At 48.6% G+C, this 16,769-nt stretch overlaps 1 protein-coding gene across 19 annotated transcripts in view; it reads left to right on the top strand.

Moving 5' to 3' along the window:
• The window catches only part of LOC147727467 (ankyrin repeat domain-containing protein 17-like), a 1,323,072-nt gene that overhangs the window by 809,633 nt on the left and 496,670 nt on the right, over window positions 1-16,769 (top strand). For all 19 annotated transcript variants that reach the window (XM_086961534.1, XM_086961542.1, XM_086961537.1 and 16 more), the window contains 2 exons: window positions 1,266-1,441; window positions 7,228-7,390. In XM_086961534.1, coding sequence (XP_086817660.1) covers window positions 1,266-1,441; window positions 7,228-7,390 — 339 coding nt within the window. The remainder of the gene's footprint in view (window positions 1-1,265; window positions 1,442-7,227; window positions 7,391-16,769) is intronic.

The following is a 16,769-nucleotide window of genomic DNA, read 5'->3' on the forward strand; positions in this document are numbered from 1 at the left end:
TGTGCAGCCGCTGGCTGCTGTCGCTAAGCGTTGGAACCTCACCTTGGTATCCTACGCTGATGATACGCAGCTGGCGGTTGCAATAAGTGGGGCTTCTGACCTTGAGGCTGTCAAGTTCTGTGAGGGATTTCTCTCAGTGGCCCGATGGATGACAGACAATTACCTTCAACTGAACGCCAAAAAAACCGAGGTGCTCATTGTCGGTAAGCAGAGTCATCTCTGGGGTGATAAATGGTGGCCATCTGAACTCGGTCCGACCCTACTCCTGTCATAGAGGTTAAAAACCTAGGGGTCTGGCTCGATTCCCAACTTAATTTTGTCACCCACACTAAAAAAGTGGCCGCCACTTGTTTTTGCACTTTTTGTAAACTCAGACCTACTTTTAGGTTTTTTGACGCTCCACTAGACAGCTCATTGTACAAGCCACGATTCTGTCCAGGTTGGACTACGCCAGTTCTCTTTTGCTTGGAGCTAATCGGGCTGAAATACTAAGAGTCCAACGCGTTTAAAACGCCGCCGCCAGGGCTCTGGTAGGCCTACCCAGATTCTGCTTGGCCAAAATAAACATTCAAAAGCTCCACTGGCTCCCTGTGGCTCAGCGTATTAAGTTTAAGTGCCTTTGTCTTTCGTTTAAAATCATTAAACTTTCTTCTCCCCAGATCTTGGAGAATCTCATCTCTCCGTACATTCCCACTCGCTCTCTGAGGTCCTCTAACCTGCATCTGGCTATAGTTCCACGCTTCAAGAGGTCCAGATCCGGCGGCCGCTCCTTTCGTGTGCTTGCTGCCAGATTGTGGAACTCCCTCCCTGTTCATATCCGTGCGATTGACAACCTTTTGGGTTTTAGGAGAGCTGTAAAAACCTTCCTCTTTCCTCTGGATCTCTAATTTTGTTGTTTGTTCATTCTGGTATTGCTTTATCCGGTTTTCTGTTCTGCCAGCGCCAGGACGCCCCTTTGCTGAGGCATCTGTGCGCTCAATAAATTCGGATAACATAACATAACACAAAGGCCTGGATGAGGGTGGGCTGCTGGTATGATTGTTTTGAAGACTCCATTCCTAGAAGAATGATTAAACATGTTTGCTTAGTATGTAACCAGTTGAAATAAGACAGTTCTTGAGAGAATGCTACAAAACTAAGACACTTGCTCATTTTATTTGATATCTTTATTCTTTAGAATTTGTTATTGTAAACTGATCTTGTTGAAGATAAACTGGAAACTGAGGCTCAGTAAAACAATACTTAATTCTTACTTTCCTTGTTAGACCGGCCTTACCCCTTTAATGGAAGCTGCGTCTGGTGGATATGCTGAAGTAGGCAGAGTGCTTCTGGATAAAGGTGCTGATGTCAATGCTCCTCCAGTACCATCTTCGAGAGATACTGCATTAACAATTGCAGCAGACAAAGGCCACTATAAGTTTTGCGAGTTGCTGATAAGCAGGTATGGTACTTTAATCCATGGTTTGATGACATAAAATTAATATTTTTGCAGTGTGAAATCTCAGCTAGACTCACTATTAAGGCACTATTTCACCATCTAGTAGTTGCGCCTCGAAGTGTGGTCTCAACTTTTTGAGTCCGCTTCAACATAGTCAAAGCTTCATATAGTTTAGACCACAATGACCCTGTGCATTCCCACTATTTTAGATATTGTTTTCATGCCATTCAGAATGGAAGTGCATTGAGAAAACCACAAGATTGACAACACAGTTGAGCGAGAGGGGCGGAGATCGATGCTTGAAGCTGGATCATTGTTTTCGGGTTTTGTGGATGAGGATTCTGAGAGGGCTCTTAAGTTTCACATGCTCTACCATAGGACATTTACCCCACCCGACTAGCACCTGGTATGCATTTTCTGCCTCCCAAGAGAATCATATGGCTTTAGTCCTAGAGACATGATACTTCAAGCACATAATACAGTTGCCGATATAGCTCAGTTTTGTAGCTAGGAATGCAGAGGAGGCATGCTCCATCCATTGAGAAGATTCCCAGACGACTAGGCCTAGGAGGCTCAGAAGGAACACACTCTGACAGGAACAAGTTTGAGGTTCACTGTAAAAAAGGAGGAGGCATCTAGGCTACTACCTTAAATTCCGAAGCCCAAGTTCTAGAAGTAGAAGCAGGTCTAACCTTCCTTTAGAAGGGGGGCAAGAGCTGCCTCATTCACTTGACCCTACCCCCTCCCCACACACCCCTTCCCCATCCCACCTGCAGGAGGTGGAGGGTAAAGGGCTTGTTAAACAGCTTAAAGTTCTTTCCCACAGACATGTGTGTGTTAAACATACGAAGATATGTTTATTGTATAAACCTTTCTAAACCACAAACGCAACAGGGATACAAGAAAGAACAATTGCAAATCTTACAAATAGAATTGTGACAACTTATGCAGAAATATTCCATAGAAATGGTTCTTCTCAACAAAAACATAAGTGTGCATTTTTTATTCCCAAAAAAAGACAATACTACTCAACCTATTGTAGATCCAACTTTTGTGAACATTTGTTTTTTAAATTGCAATACTTGCAAGTGATAATCTTACAAGAGGTTTTACCACTGCTAGATAGTAGTGACTGGCAACGTTGTATATAAAGCACCCAGTTTAGCATCCCCATAACAATGGATTTGTGTGTAAAGTTTTTTGGTTTTAGTTTCCCTTGAAACAGAATAAAGTTAATGACTGACATCCCCATATGCCCTGCCCACAGAAGATTTCAGGGTTGTTATGAATGAGGTACATTACCTGTTCAAAGTCTTACCTTCTAGCTTAAAATCCCCACCCAGGGTCTTGATCAACACACTAGTGGTAAAGTAGCATCACAAACATGTCTACTCCTACGTAGACTACTGGCTGGTGGAGGAGGGTACATTCAAACAATGCAAACGTGACTTGGAAAGGGTGGTACTTCTGTTATATACACATGTGTTTTAACTCATTTGGAAAAAAGTACCTACCACTCCAGACACTAAGAAAACCTTCCTAGGGCTGACTGAAACACCTCTTTGCCAACTGCGTACCCTTCATCGTGCAAGGTACAAGAAGTTCTAAACCAGACTTGCCTTTACCAGACATCTTGGTCTCTGACAGTGATAACACATCTAATCTCATTCCACACACCAGACGAATGGGAAACTGTGAGAAACCATTGCCTGTAAAAGCCAAGTTCAGCACGGAAATCAATTTACAGAACTCCTGTAAAAGAGGCCGTCCTTGGCAACCCTTCCGCATGCCTTTATTACACACATTTTCCAGGGTGGTGATAGCATATGGGCACCCTCAAAATAAGATGACTACAGTCAAAAGCCAGTAGCTGATAAAATGTTTAATGACACTGAAAGCTTTTCGAGAGCCAATCGCTAAACACCAAAGTACAAGTACTAAAGTACAACACAACAGTTGTTTTAAACCTCCGCAAATAGGGAGCGATAAAGTATTTTAACCACTCTCAGAGGTAGTATAGGACATTTGTAGATGGGCCATTGCAAAGAACATCATTCTGATAGCGTACCAGGTCCCAGGAATAAAAAACATATGCAGATTAGTTATTTAGGCAAACCAACTTCATTCGTGATTGGGAAATAAAGCAGTCTATTGCAGACATAATCTTTTATCACTTGGTAATGTCGCAAACAAATCTTTTCAAAAGATCAGAAATGTAAAATGCCGTTCCTTTGCATGCAGCCACTTCCACCCTTTAAATGGCCCCCATATAATATCTGGTGAGAAAAACAATTGTAATGAAGTGCAAATGTAGATAATGTAACCTGTGCGGTCATGACTACTGTTTAGATCCAATTTGTATGCTGCACATGATGGTCATTTCCTTTGTATTTGAACTGGTGAGGTCATTCTCATGCCTGCAAACCTTGCACCTAGACACCTGACCTGCCCTGGCCCCAAAACCTATTACTAACAGTTGAAGAGGAATCCAGTCCATTCCCTTGGACCAGAGTGTGTGTGCTGTAACCTGTTTGAACCAAGTTAGCCTCCTTTATTTGTGTTGTAGCCTTTTCCTTTGGTAACAGAAACAGATATTAGCTTGTCTGAGCCAGTTCTCATAACTACATCTAAGGTCAGAGGGAACTGGTCTGACTATGGGCTCTATCCTCAGACACCTGACCAATATCAAAAGTATTTGAGAAGGAGGAAAACATCTTGTGAGAAAGTGCCATATTTCTTGCCTTGGTATGCCCCCACTTTTTTCTGAACTGCTGATGTGCTTTGACTGAGTGTGCCCTGTGTCCCTGCCAACCAGGGACCCAGGGCCTGTGTTCCTTCCCTAAAAACTAAGCTGAAACAAAATACCCAATTGGCATCTCTGGCCACCTGTCAGCCCCTAGTAAATGGTATCCTAGGTACCCAGGGCATGGTGACAAGAGAAAACCCATGTGGGCTGCAGCACTGATTGTGCCACCCTCAGGGGCCCTGTACCCTGGCACCCACCCACTGCCTTGGAGGCTGAGTGCCTAAGTACAGAACTAAAACCAGAGTCGACATGACACACATCCCTGTGTGCCATGCCCACAGAACCCACTGCCCTGGCATACCTCAGTCAACCCCTCTAGCTGGGTGCCCTGTGCCAGAGGTGAGGGCACAGGTGCATGAACCCTGTGCCCCTACAGTACCCAGTGCCATTACTGGGCACTGCAAGTGCAGTGATGCCATTTAGGAGTATATGGTGCTGGGAGGTCGTCATTAAGAACTCCCCAGCACCATAATGGCTACACTGAAGACTGACTAGTTTGGTACCAAGCTTGTCGGCATATTAAATCCGCACTGATGGCAGTGTAGGATTTAATGTAACATGCACGAGAGGGCATCTTAGAGATGCCCTATAAAACCCAAACCTACAATCCACGTCTGGGCTGAGTGGCTGCAGAGGCTGCCACACAGCAGACATGTTGCTGGGCCCCTGGGTGGAGAGCCCCCCGCTCTCCTGGGTCTGCAACAAAGCACATCCTGGGCGAGGTGCTATGTCTCCTCCCCCAGGATGGACAGGGGGAAACTTCAAAGGCATACTGCCTCTGAGAGCTTCTCCAGACCATTTGCTGTACCCAGCAACCAGCCCCCCACCAGTCCTACCCCCACTCTGGCAGGAAGACTGGTGGGAAAAACTAAGTCAGGAAAGGGGGTGTGCCAACCTGTGCCAACTCCACCCCTCAGGTGGAAGAGGCGAGGTGAAGCACGACCCCGGGCTCCCGCCAAACCTGTAGATAGGGAGCCCTGCCCAATCCCAGCTAGGCTCCGGCCCCCCTCCCACAGGAGAGGAGCAGGCTAGGGGGTGTACTCACCCCAGGACGGGCACCCATTGGTCCCTGCCCTTGCCCTACCTGTAACGTCCCTAAATGTATTATTTAGGGGCTCTCTGAACCTTCCTTCCTCAGATCCGATATCAAAAAGAAGAAAGAAGATCAGGAAGAAGACGACCCTCCGTGCAGTTGCTTAACAGCAGGACAACAACAACTGACTTGGCCCCAGCCCTATCGGCCTGTTGATCCTGGAACCTGCTCCTGCCTAAACCCGGCGACATCCGCGGACAGCAACCTTGGGACACCCAGAGGACCTGCCTGCCTTGACCCTCTCGACGATTGGGACTCCCATTAGCAGAGGCTCTGCTGCAACAACCCACCTGGTGTCCACCAGGAAGCTCCGGACCAGCCCACTCTGCACCAGCCGAGCACTGGCCGGGCCAACCCGAACCAAGACCACGAGGACGTCCCCCCGGTGACTGGGACCGGAAGTCCAGTGCGCAAAGACCCTCCTCGACGAACCAGCCGACGCCTGCAGACTCAGAACCAGGGGCCAGCCCAATCGCGACCAGCCGAGGGTAAGTTTTTCCGACGCCCAAAGACACCCCTGCACCCGGCGGCCCCCTGTGCCTCCCTTTGGGGTACCTACCTGTGCTCCAGCATCCCAACTTACCTCTCGAAGTGCTGGCCGCCCCTGGAGAGTCACCGTCCCCGAGCCTGCAGCCTTTGTTCCTTTTGCAAGATCCTCATTATATAACATTGATCGCCCGACTACTCAAAAGCACCCTGCACCCAGCCGCCCGAGTGCCGCTGGCTGTAACCCCTGGGTCCTAACCTACTTCTGACCCCCCCCCCCCCCCCCTGACCTGAGCAAGTAACCAGGAACCCATCTCCCAGAGCCACGTGGCCTGCTAGCCAGCAGCCACCAACCAATGGCCCCCTTTCCCTCATTGGATATCATTGGGCCTAACTACCTCTGCACCCTGTGCGCTGGGATTGAACTAACTGTACTCACCTGACCCTGGGGGACTCCTGAGTCTATGCTCAGAACCCTAACTTCACCAACCAAGTACTCACCTGGAAACCGGTAATTCACTTACCTGCCATTGGATAACATTGCGGTAAAAACACGGGTTAACCCAAAAAGTCACTGGGACCTGGTGAATAGTTGATACAAACAATGTGGTCCCAGATATTAGAACAAATAAATGAAAGATGAAATGACTTGAATAAATGCAAGAAAAATTATAACAACATTGTTTTTATTCACAACGTGTATCGTAAAAAAAATTCATTCATAAAATAGATACATAGTAAATCACATATAATGCCCCTAAAGGGTTGGACAGGGAAGGGTGGAGATGGAATAGTGAAGGTATGGGAATTGTAGCAATGGTCACTAAGACCTGAACACACCAGAAATAATAATAGATTTACACAATGGAAAATACAATTCATCAAATAATTCAGCAATCATGCCTCGAATAGAACAGAATCACAAATGATAAGTCAGGGAAGAGGCTGAACACAGGAGGAAGTGTTGACGTTTCGACCCAAGCAGATGCAGGCGTAGTGTAAACCTTGCTAGAGGGTCTTCATCAGGACAAGGGACGCAGAACGTGGGGCAATGAATCTGTATAGGAAATTAATAAGTTACTATTACTAAGGGTCACAAATGATCCCAAATACTCCTAAAATAATAAAAGGCAGAGAATGGAAAATACATGGTCATATTTTGAGATCACGGGAGGAATGCATTCGAAGAAAAACAAGTCAAGGTCAGTGGTTGTTACAGATCTACGTCGGGGAAAAGAATAAAGTAACACATCTCATGTAAGGCGAGCCATTATAGGGGACCTCACCACAAAGACATGGTCATTTGCAAATTACGGTGTTATAATAAAATTTATATGCTTAGTCACTTTAATCTTGTTTCTAATGTGCAGTTAATAGTTCTTTTCTAAAATCTTTGCTTTTTAGGGGCGCACATATTGATGTGCGCAATAAGAAAGGTAATACCCCTCTCTGGCTAGCAGCCAATGGTGGGCACCTGGACGTGGTCCAGTTACTGGTGCAAGCAGGAGCCGATGTGGATGCAGCAGACAACAGAAAAATAACTCCTTTAATGGCTGCCTTCAGAAAGGTGGGAATTAAACTCTTTGCTTACCCTTTTAAAATGCGATTGTATGTTTTGTTGTTCCAATACGTGTGACGGATGGGAAATGATTGTGAATGCTGACGGTTAACTAGTAATTAATGCTATTTGTTATTTAAAATTCTGACTTAAACAAAAAACATGTTTCAAAAAAGGGTGACTTGGCATGAAATACTTCACATGTTGAGATTTATTCTGTTTTTCTTTATTTTAATTTTACTTTCTAAGATATTGTTTCGATGTAGATATTTTGGACAAACATTTATCATGTCAAATGGAATTCTGACTCGCTTTTGTGGAAGTCAAAGTATTCCTTACATTGAATTACTAGTTTCAGAAAAGCTCAGAGACATTCCTGTGGTTACACCTATATAAAAGCAGGACTGAACGAAGTCATACAACCAAGGTATACTTGCTCTTTATGGAAACGTTGTGAGATTGACATCATGCGGTATTGACAGTGTTTGCAAGAACTTGGTTTTCCATTCTGATGTTGAAAAGGAAGACTGTTAAATTAACTGATTATTAGAAGTGTTAACAAAGGAAAGGAGGCTTGACAATCTTTTACGGTCTGGGCCTTTAACTGAATTGGTGCACTTTAATCTTGCTTTAGTTTGTGGGGCCTCACTGATGTCTTTATTTTCACTTTCAAAGCATTGGACGTCCGGTCCTCAAACTAGGATACAGAAAGGTTTCTTGCACAGCATGTTTTACACATTTGAATGACAACTGCCACTCCTATTTGCATTCAGTCTTGGTTTTCATCTGCCATGTGCACTGTACTCCTGCTCTCTTACTTTATTTCCTGCTTATGGGTATTGGATATGTTATGCCAAGGGCATCCATAGTCTTCCAGGCTTTCTATTTTCAAAAATGCTCATCCGCTACCTCCTGAATCATGGATCTGCTGACTACCTTTAAGTGGTGTTGCTTATGCTAGCTCCAGTTCTGTGAAACTGTTTTGCAGTCTGTATGCCTGACCTGAGCATTACTGTGTGTACCTTAAGAAATCTATTTCCTCTTGGTCCCTAAAAACTTTCTTTGATGCTCCTCCATGTTTGGATGATTCATAAGTTTGTAGGAGCATGTCCTTAAAATAACAGACAAGTCAACATTTATTATCACAACCTTCAACACAGTTGTGGTGTCTAGTCTTATTAGACGGTGCTTGCAACATGGTAAGGCCATTTTGGGACATGCTTGTCTGTATCAGCTTTTGTATCAAAGGATTTTGTCAGGTCTATGGATGTCCTGACTCAAAAAATGTTCATAGAAGTGCTCAATATGCCTTAAAACCTACTTGTCCCGGTATTGAATTGTTTTATAAGCCTTACTCCCAAACGTCTCATTGTGAAGTGGTCATAGGATCCAATTCTAGTACTGGTATGAAATAGGAAGTGCCTTTCAATCAAGATATCAGTGACACTCAATTATCTGCAAACATCAATTGCTGACAAATCTGTGAAGCACTTCTACTCAAATGCACTCCAAAACTCTTCTACATCTACAACATATAAGCTGTTTCCTACTCTCGTAAATCCTATGAAACGTAATTTTCTGTCCCTGCGTTTCAAAAACGATGTCACCAATAAGTTTCACCCTAATCTTACCTACAATTGTTTCATTACATAAGAAATGTATAGGAAAGCTGCCAAAAACTCCCTGCAGTCACACATAAATATCAAATCTCGTCCGTAAAGAGCAGCTAAAAGTGGCTGTTTATCCCATGCTCATTTGGCTCTGCTTTAAGCCATCTTTCATTTCACAGCCAAAAGTAACTCCGCACCAAAACCTGCTCCTTCCTTAGGTATCCTTATCCTTTTGGATCTCTGTTCTGTGAAACAATAAATGTAATCCTCTTCAGGAAACCGCTACCACTCACTTGTTTCCTCCACTCTGGAATTAAGGCTGTTTTTGTGACTTTTTTTTATGCCACCTATCTGCCCCCTCATATACGACTTGCTATTATGTCCCTGTGAACCTGGCATGTTACCCACACCCTGTTGAATTGGTATTGAAATTCCATTCCTATTGTGTGACGCTTTAATCTCTGCTCTCAGACTCAAGTCAAAGGTTATTTTTGATGTAGTCTACTGTCAGTTGTCGAAGGTGGTTTCATCTGTGGAGGTCGACCTTTCATGGCAGTTCCTTGAGCAAGCCTGGTGCTATTTACAAGGCTGTTGCTTGGTGTGTACTCAAACTTATTTTGTGGTGTATCATATGGGAGATTGTCCTGTACACATCCATGGAGAGTGCTTGTTTGATTTCAGGTTGTCATGACCGCTCCTCGATACTAGGCTTACAGTTTGAGGCTTGGTCTTAATCCTCGCTGCATCCTAAGCTCGCAGACTTAATCTCCAGACTCTGAGTTTTCTTGAGTATTATTGTTTATTCTTCTGTTAGCCCTCCTAATCTGACCTCTAAATTATCATTTTTTTTTTCATTTTTTTTTGGGCTTCAGCTGCTCGAGTCTTTGCATCATGATTGATCTATACCTTTTGACCCTTCAATACAGAATGTTTTTTTAGTATGAAAGGTGTTGCAAACCGAGCAGGTGCTCTTATTGTGGCACCTCAGTAGACAGAGGTTAAAAAGTCAGAACTCCAACTCTCGAAACTTGCTACTGCACCTAGAGCAAAACTTAAGTGTGAGTTCCTCATAACTTCCTCCCTCAACTTGTTCAAATCCAATATTAACCTTTGGGGTCCCCTTTTAACTCTACTCTTCAAAGCCTGTTGGGATGAAAGTTTCTTAAACACATGGCCCTAGTCACTCATAGTTCCCAAATTCAAGAAAGACAATAGCATTAGCCCAGCACAACGCAGACCCATATCGGATAGAGACTACTAGCCGCAGATTACTTAACATAGAATTCTCCCCAGGCGTGAGACTGGATCCGGAAACTTTTTGCCCCAGCATCCCTGCGCGCCGGGGGAACCGGATTGTGTCCTGGCCTGTTTTCAGGCCTTCCATTCCTATTCACGCTTCGGCATAAGTGGAACAGTGTGCGAATGCCTTTGGGCTTCAAGACGTGTATCTCCTGGTGCACGTCCCATATCGGTGACAGACCCTCACCCAATTTGCATGTGGTGCCTCAGTGAGCACCACGACTGAGAGCTGCGACGCCTGCCAACACCTTAAGCCTAAATCGCAGCGGGAGCGCCGGATGAAGTTGCTGTCGCGCGTTTGTCCAGGTCATCCCAGCGTCCTTCCCCTACCTCGGAGGCGAGGAGCCGACGGTTAGTCTGCGTCAGTCTTTCGCCACAACCCCAGGGGCGTGGCTCACCGTCTGGTAGGTCCTTCAGTTTGTCTCCGAGGCCCTGTCCTCCTTCCTCAGTGGGCGCCAGCTCCCCCGGTACATGCGCCCCGCCTGTCGCCTCCTTACCCGCCGTTTCCCAGCGCGGAGGCAACTAGGGCCCGAATGACAGCCTACTCTGCTGCTCTGCAGGTTTCTTAGGCCCTTCCTCCACCTCCTGAGACATCTGCGGGGCCTTCCGCGGAGTCGCCGGCGCCGAAGGTTTTGGCTTTAGGTCGTAGGAGAGTGGTGTCGTCGAGGTGTGGTCCTTTGGGGCTCCCCTCTTCGGCGCCTGGCGTCCCTGCCTCGCCGCAAATCCTTACGGGGGCTCCCTGTGGCGTCACAGGAGATCGCCGGGACTCTAGGCTTGCCCCTAAGTCCCCCTCCGTCCTCTGAGCAGGCGGCACCTTGCCAGAGGTAGAGCCGGCGCTGTTTTGGCTCCTCCCCGGCTTAGGTGGAGGCAGGGACCTGGGGCACTTCCAGAGTCCCTCTCGGTCCTTAATGCGGGCGGCTGCCCCATCTGAGGCCGAACAGGTGCCTTTTTTCGGCTCTGCTCCTTCGCCGTTCCGGTGCCGACCCCGCCCCATTCTCCTGGAGAGCACGTGGTGGCAGAAGTCGACCCGGTGCCACGAATACCCACCCCGGCGCAATTCGACAGTGATCAGGCGCCGATGGCGGACTCCACGGAGCCGCACTGTCGTCGGGTTCTTGATTCATCTCCTGAGGTCCCTTCTTCTCCAGAGGTCTGTCATCTGTTGGTGTGTTCCTCCCCTGAGACTGGGCTCTATATTGTGGCCTTTTCACAGGCACCTTCCAGGGAAGGCTCCTTGCTGTCCCCACGGCCTAAATCCTCGAATCCTTCTTTCTGTGACTCGCGGCTGGCTTTTCCACCGGCCTCTCTGCCTTCCCCGGGGGCCCCTCAGGTCTCTCATTCATCTGTGGAGCCTCCTCTGTTCAGAGGCTGGCCGCTCCCCCCTGGACATGGGGATGGACAGCTCAGTCTGCAGTCATCGCCCACGGAGGAATTACTTTCTCCTCCGTGACGCCCTACTGAGGCCAGTGTTGCCTTTGTTTGGGCTATTTCCACAGCCAGTGGTATTCTGCGGATGGGTGAGCCTGTCATTCCGTTTCCTACGGACAACCTTTTGGAAGTTCTTCACCAGGGTTCTGCTGGACTGGATTTGTTCCTTCCTTTTGAGGCAACACTCCATAATTCTCTTATGGTGGCTTGGGGGCGCCGTGCCACAGGCGAATCGGTGCCTCAGGCGCTACTGCATCGCCACCGTATTGCTCCGCATGACTCGGTCTGTCTTTCCACCACTCTACTGAAGGCGCTCTTCTACGGAACGCTTTTCTGGGTCTTCCTGTGGTGTTTCCTCCATCTCGGGAGGTCCGGTGGTTGGATTCATGGGGGCGTAATGCCTTTGCTTCTTCCAGCGACTGCTTTGCGAGCGCTTAACACTTTGTGTGTGTTGATCAGGGCTTCTTCCAGCCTGTGGTACTCTGTGGAGTCTCTTCTTTCTAATGTCTCCCATAGGGTGCCCGTGCTGATCTGTAGGCCATGTGTTGGATGGTAGGGAATTTGCCGCGTTTATTCTTCGTGCGGCCTTGGATGTTTCTGATGCTCTCGGCCGTGCTATGGCCACTTTTTCTGGCTCTCTGTCGCCATGCTTGGCTACGTGATGCTGATTTTCCTGAAAATTTTAGAGAGCGTCTGTTTGACCTGCCCTTTGACGGGGTCCTTCTGTTTAATACTCATGCAGACTCCGCCATTCAGTGTCTTCTTGCGGGACTCCGTCCTCCTCCTCCTCCTCCTCAGTAGGTTGGTTTGTTGATCCTCTGGGTCTCGGTGGGAGGCGTTATCCCACTTTGCTCCGGGTTTTGGTTTCTGGAGTGGCTGTAACACTTTCTGTGAGGTTTACTGTGCCCTCTGGGCCCTTCGTTGGCCTCTCTCTCTCTTCAGTTGGCTGCTGCTTAAGCCCCCTTTTGTGGGTGAGAATGTGATTTTTGACTGATTCCAAGCCTGCTGTGGTTTCTGCTGCAGGTTTATTGTTTTGTTCTCTGATGCGGGATTGTCTTCCCTAAGAGTTGTTCCCATGCTTTTTTGTGACATGTCCTACCCTATGTGGGGTATGTGTAGCTATTGTATAGCCGGTCTTATGCTGGGAGGGTGCGTATTCCCCCTTTAGGGTTCCTCGCCTTTCCTGGTGTTGCTGTATTGGTCCTTACTTGGGCGTGGCTTAGTCATTTATGGCGTTGTGCTGCAGGGTGTTTTGCCCTTTGTCTGCCCTTTGTCTGCCGTTTGGTCTGGTCCTCTGTCTGGTGTTCTGAGGGAATACTTTCCTGTGTTGACGGCCTGGCCAGTCCTCCTTGTTTCTCCTCTTATCTTCTAGCTGTTTGCACTTCTTCGTTGGTCGGTTCTGTCCTGAGGTCCCCTTTTAGGGGTTGTTTGAGACATTTTCTGGCCTTTCCCTTTTTCTGAGCCCGACGTTGTCTGGGGGTTTAGTTTGTGGCACCTGTCAGCAGGGGCCTGCTCTTCTATTCTGTGGCCGGGGGCCTTGGAGTGGGCCCTGGCGCTCCATCTTATTGTTCTGCTGGAATCTTGTGAGATTACGTTCTTCTCTCCTGTCTGCCTTATTTGCTGAGGCGCCTTTCTGTCTTACCTGTTGACTTTAAGCTGTGATCGGCTCGGCTGCCCTCTTCACTGGGTGTGTTTCCCGGTGGAAGGCTTTGCCTGCGCTTCTGCCTCTTCTCCTTGGAGTCTGTGGGTGGCTCTTCTTCCTCCGTACTCCTCGGCGTTACCCTTTCATCTGGGGCTTCTGGTGGAGATCCCTGGTTCCTTGTCTGGGCTTGGGGTGCACTGGCCTCCTTTCGCCTACTCCTTGCTTCCTCCTGCTTGATAAGGGTTGGGTTGCCTCTTTCTGCCCCTCTGGGGCCGGTGTTATTCAGGGATGATGAGGTTCTCTTCTGCCTGGGGGGGACTGGGCTATTCTCTTTGTCCCCTTGTCCCTATGACTCTTCCCCTCTTAAGGCCCTGTGTCCTCTCGCAGACCCTCCTCGCCCTTGGGCATGGCTAGGGTATCTATTCTACGTTAAGGAATCTGCGGCTAGTAGTCTCTATCAGATGTACGAGTTACTTCCCTTCGGTAACGATGTATCTGGTAGAGACAATTCTAGCCGCAGATTCCTTCACGACCAGCCCTTCCTCCCAGTTCTGCGAGGACCCTTCCTTGGTCTTCTGCACTCTCATGCCTCCGGGTGGTTGTCTTCTGTGAGTGCCTTTTCCTACACCCAACCTAGGGGGATGCTAGCCTTGTTGCTCCATTTCTTCCCTTCTGGGGGTTGGTTGATGGTTTCATGAGTGCTTCTGTGCTCCAGTACCTGGTGTCCAGTGTGGGGTCTGCTTGTGCTCTTCTTCCTTTCGTTGATTGCACTTCTGACTCATCTGCAGTCCTTTGGGTTGAGATCTCTTGGCTGGATCTGGTGAATTGTCATTCCTCTTCCTTTCGAGCCTTGATGCCATTCTCAGTTCTGGGCTGTGGTTGCGAACCTCTTCGTCTGCTGTAGGCTTTTTCACATGCCTTCTGCCCCCAGGGAGGCTGTCATATTTGTTTGCAGGCTTGCTTGCAGTAGCTGTGCTTGTTCTTTCCTTCCATGGCTTTGGTGACCTGATACCTGGCTCCTTCTGGATGGTGCTGATCCTCACCATTCGTTTCTTCACTTTCTGTGCATCTGATTTTTTCGCACACTGTTCCCATATTCTCACAGTTGTTTGTTTGTGATAGCTCTGCCTTGTGGCGCTGAAAAGTTCTCCGAAGAAAACTGGTGTAGGAGCGCCGGGGTGGGACTAATGTATCCTCGCTGACGTCACGAATGCGGACGACTTCAGGGCAGAGTCACGTGGTGCCGTCCCCCCGGCACGCATGGATGCTGTGGCAATAAGTTATCCAATCAATCAATCATCGCGTTTATATAGCGCACTACTTACCCAGAGGGTCTCAAGACTCTGGTGGGGGAATCTGCTACTGCTCGAACAACCAGGTCTTGAGTTGCTTCCTGAAGGCGAGGTGGTCCTGGGTCAGGCGGAGGTGGGTGGGGAGGGAGTTCCATGTCTTGGCGGCGAGGTAGGAGAATGACCATCCCCCTGTGGTGGCTCTACGGATGCGGGGGACGGCGGCGAGGGCGAGGCTGGTCGATCGAAGCTCTCGTTTGGGAGCGTAGAAGTTGAGGCGGCTGTTGAGGTATCCTGGGCCTTGGCTGTGTAGGGCTTTGTGTGCGTGGGTGAGGAGACTGAAGGTGATTCTCTTGTTGACCGGGAGCCAGTGCAGATCTCTCAGGTGTCCGGAGATGTGGCTGCGACGGGGGATGTCCAGGATGAGTCGTGCTGAGGCGTTCTGGATCCGCTGGAGTCTCTTCTGGAGTTTGGCGGTGGTTCCGGCGTAGAGGGTGTTGCCGTAGTCCAGACGGCTGGTGACGAGGGCCTGGGTGACCGTCTTCCTGGTCTCGGTGGGGATCCACCGGAAGATCTTACGAAGCATGCGCAGGATGTTGAAGCACGACGAGGAGACGGCGTTGACTTGTCTGGTCATGGAGAGGGAGGAGTCCAGGATGAAGCCCAGGTTGCGTGCGTGGTCTGTTGGTTTGGGTGCGCTGCCTAAGGCGGGGGGCCACCAGGAGTCGTCCCAAGCGGCGGGTGAGGATCCCAGGATGAGGACTTCCGTCTTATCTGAGTTCAGTTTCAGGCGGCTGTTCTTCATCCATTCGGCTACCTCTTTCATCCCTTCGGCTACCTCTTTCATCCCTTCGTGAAGGTTGGCTCTGGCGGTGGCGGGGTCGTTGGTAAGGGAGAGGATCAGCTGGGTGTCATCGGCGTAGGAGATGATGATGAGGTTGTGCTGGCGTGCGATGTCTGCGAGGGGGCTCATGTAGATGTTGAAGAGGGTTGGACTGAGCGAGGAGCCTTGAGGGACGCCACAGATGACTTCGGTGGCTTCTGATCTGAACGGAGGGAGGCGGACTCTGTGTCCTTCCGGCGAGGAAGGAGATGATCCACTCCAGTGCCTTCTCTTGGACTCCGACGTTGCTGGCGCGTTGTACTAGGGTACGATGGCAGACGGTGTCGAAGGCCGCGGAGAGGTCGAGGAGGATGAGGGCCGCTGTTTCTCCGTTGTCGAGCAGCGCTCGGATGTCATCGGTGACTGCGATCAGGGCGGTCTCGGTGCTGTGGTTGGCCCGGAAGCCAGGCTGCGAGGGGTCGAGGGATCCGTTCGTCTCGAGGAAGGCGGCCAGCTGCTTGTTGACAGTCTTCTCGATGACTTTTGCAGGAAACTGGAGCAGCAAGATGGGGCGGTAGTTTTTGAGGTCGGTGGGGTCAGCCGATGGCTTCTTGAGTAGAGCGCTGAGTTTGGCGTGCTTCCAGCTCTCCGGGAAGGTAGCAGTGTCGAAGGAGGTGTTGATGATGTCCCGCAGGTGGGGTGCGATGGTGGCGTCGGCCTTGTTGAAGACGTGGTGAGGGCAGGGGTCGGTCGGAGATCTGGAGTGGATGGAGTTCATCGTGCGGCCGTATCCGTATGTGTAAACATAAACTTTGATGGAGGGTCCAAGAGGAATTGAGATTACCGACCCTCTAGTATCCTATCCCCCAAACCAACTGTACTGATAACAAACGTGGATACTAGTGGTCGAATAGTATGAGGCTAAAGAAGAAACTAAAGTGGCATGATTGTGTCTCCATGATATACAGAAAGTGGAGAAAGAGAAACCCATCAGCCCACCCAATGGCGGAGCATCATCATCTGGGATTTTTTAGAAAAACTTGTATCTATTTCTAGGTATCTCACTAGTTGTTATAGTGAGATATCCTAGTCTAGGGCCACCAGTGATGTGAAACAGCCAAAATGAAGATGCAGTGGTGCTGAAAAACAATTTGCAGTGTTGTAAATGTGCAAGAACGCAAAACCGGAAATTCAAATGAACTATTATGATGCCAAAGAAGTTTGAGGGGTCATCATAGTGTCAAGATTAAAAATAGTGTTAGTATGAATAAATGGTAACTATCTTGTAATGGTTAAG

This window comes from Lissotriton vulgaris, chromosome 3_1 (genome assembly GCF_964263255.1).
Source record: "Lissotriton vulgaris chromosome 3_1, aLisVul1.2, whole genome shotgun sequence".
In the NCBI taxonomy this organism is placed as follows: Eukaryota; Metazoa; Chordata; class Amphibia; order Caudata; family Salamandridae; genus Lissotriton; species Lissotriton vulgaris.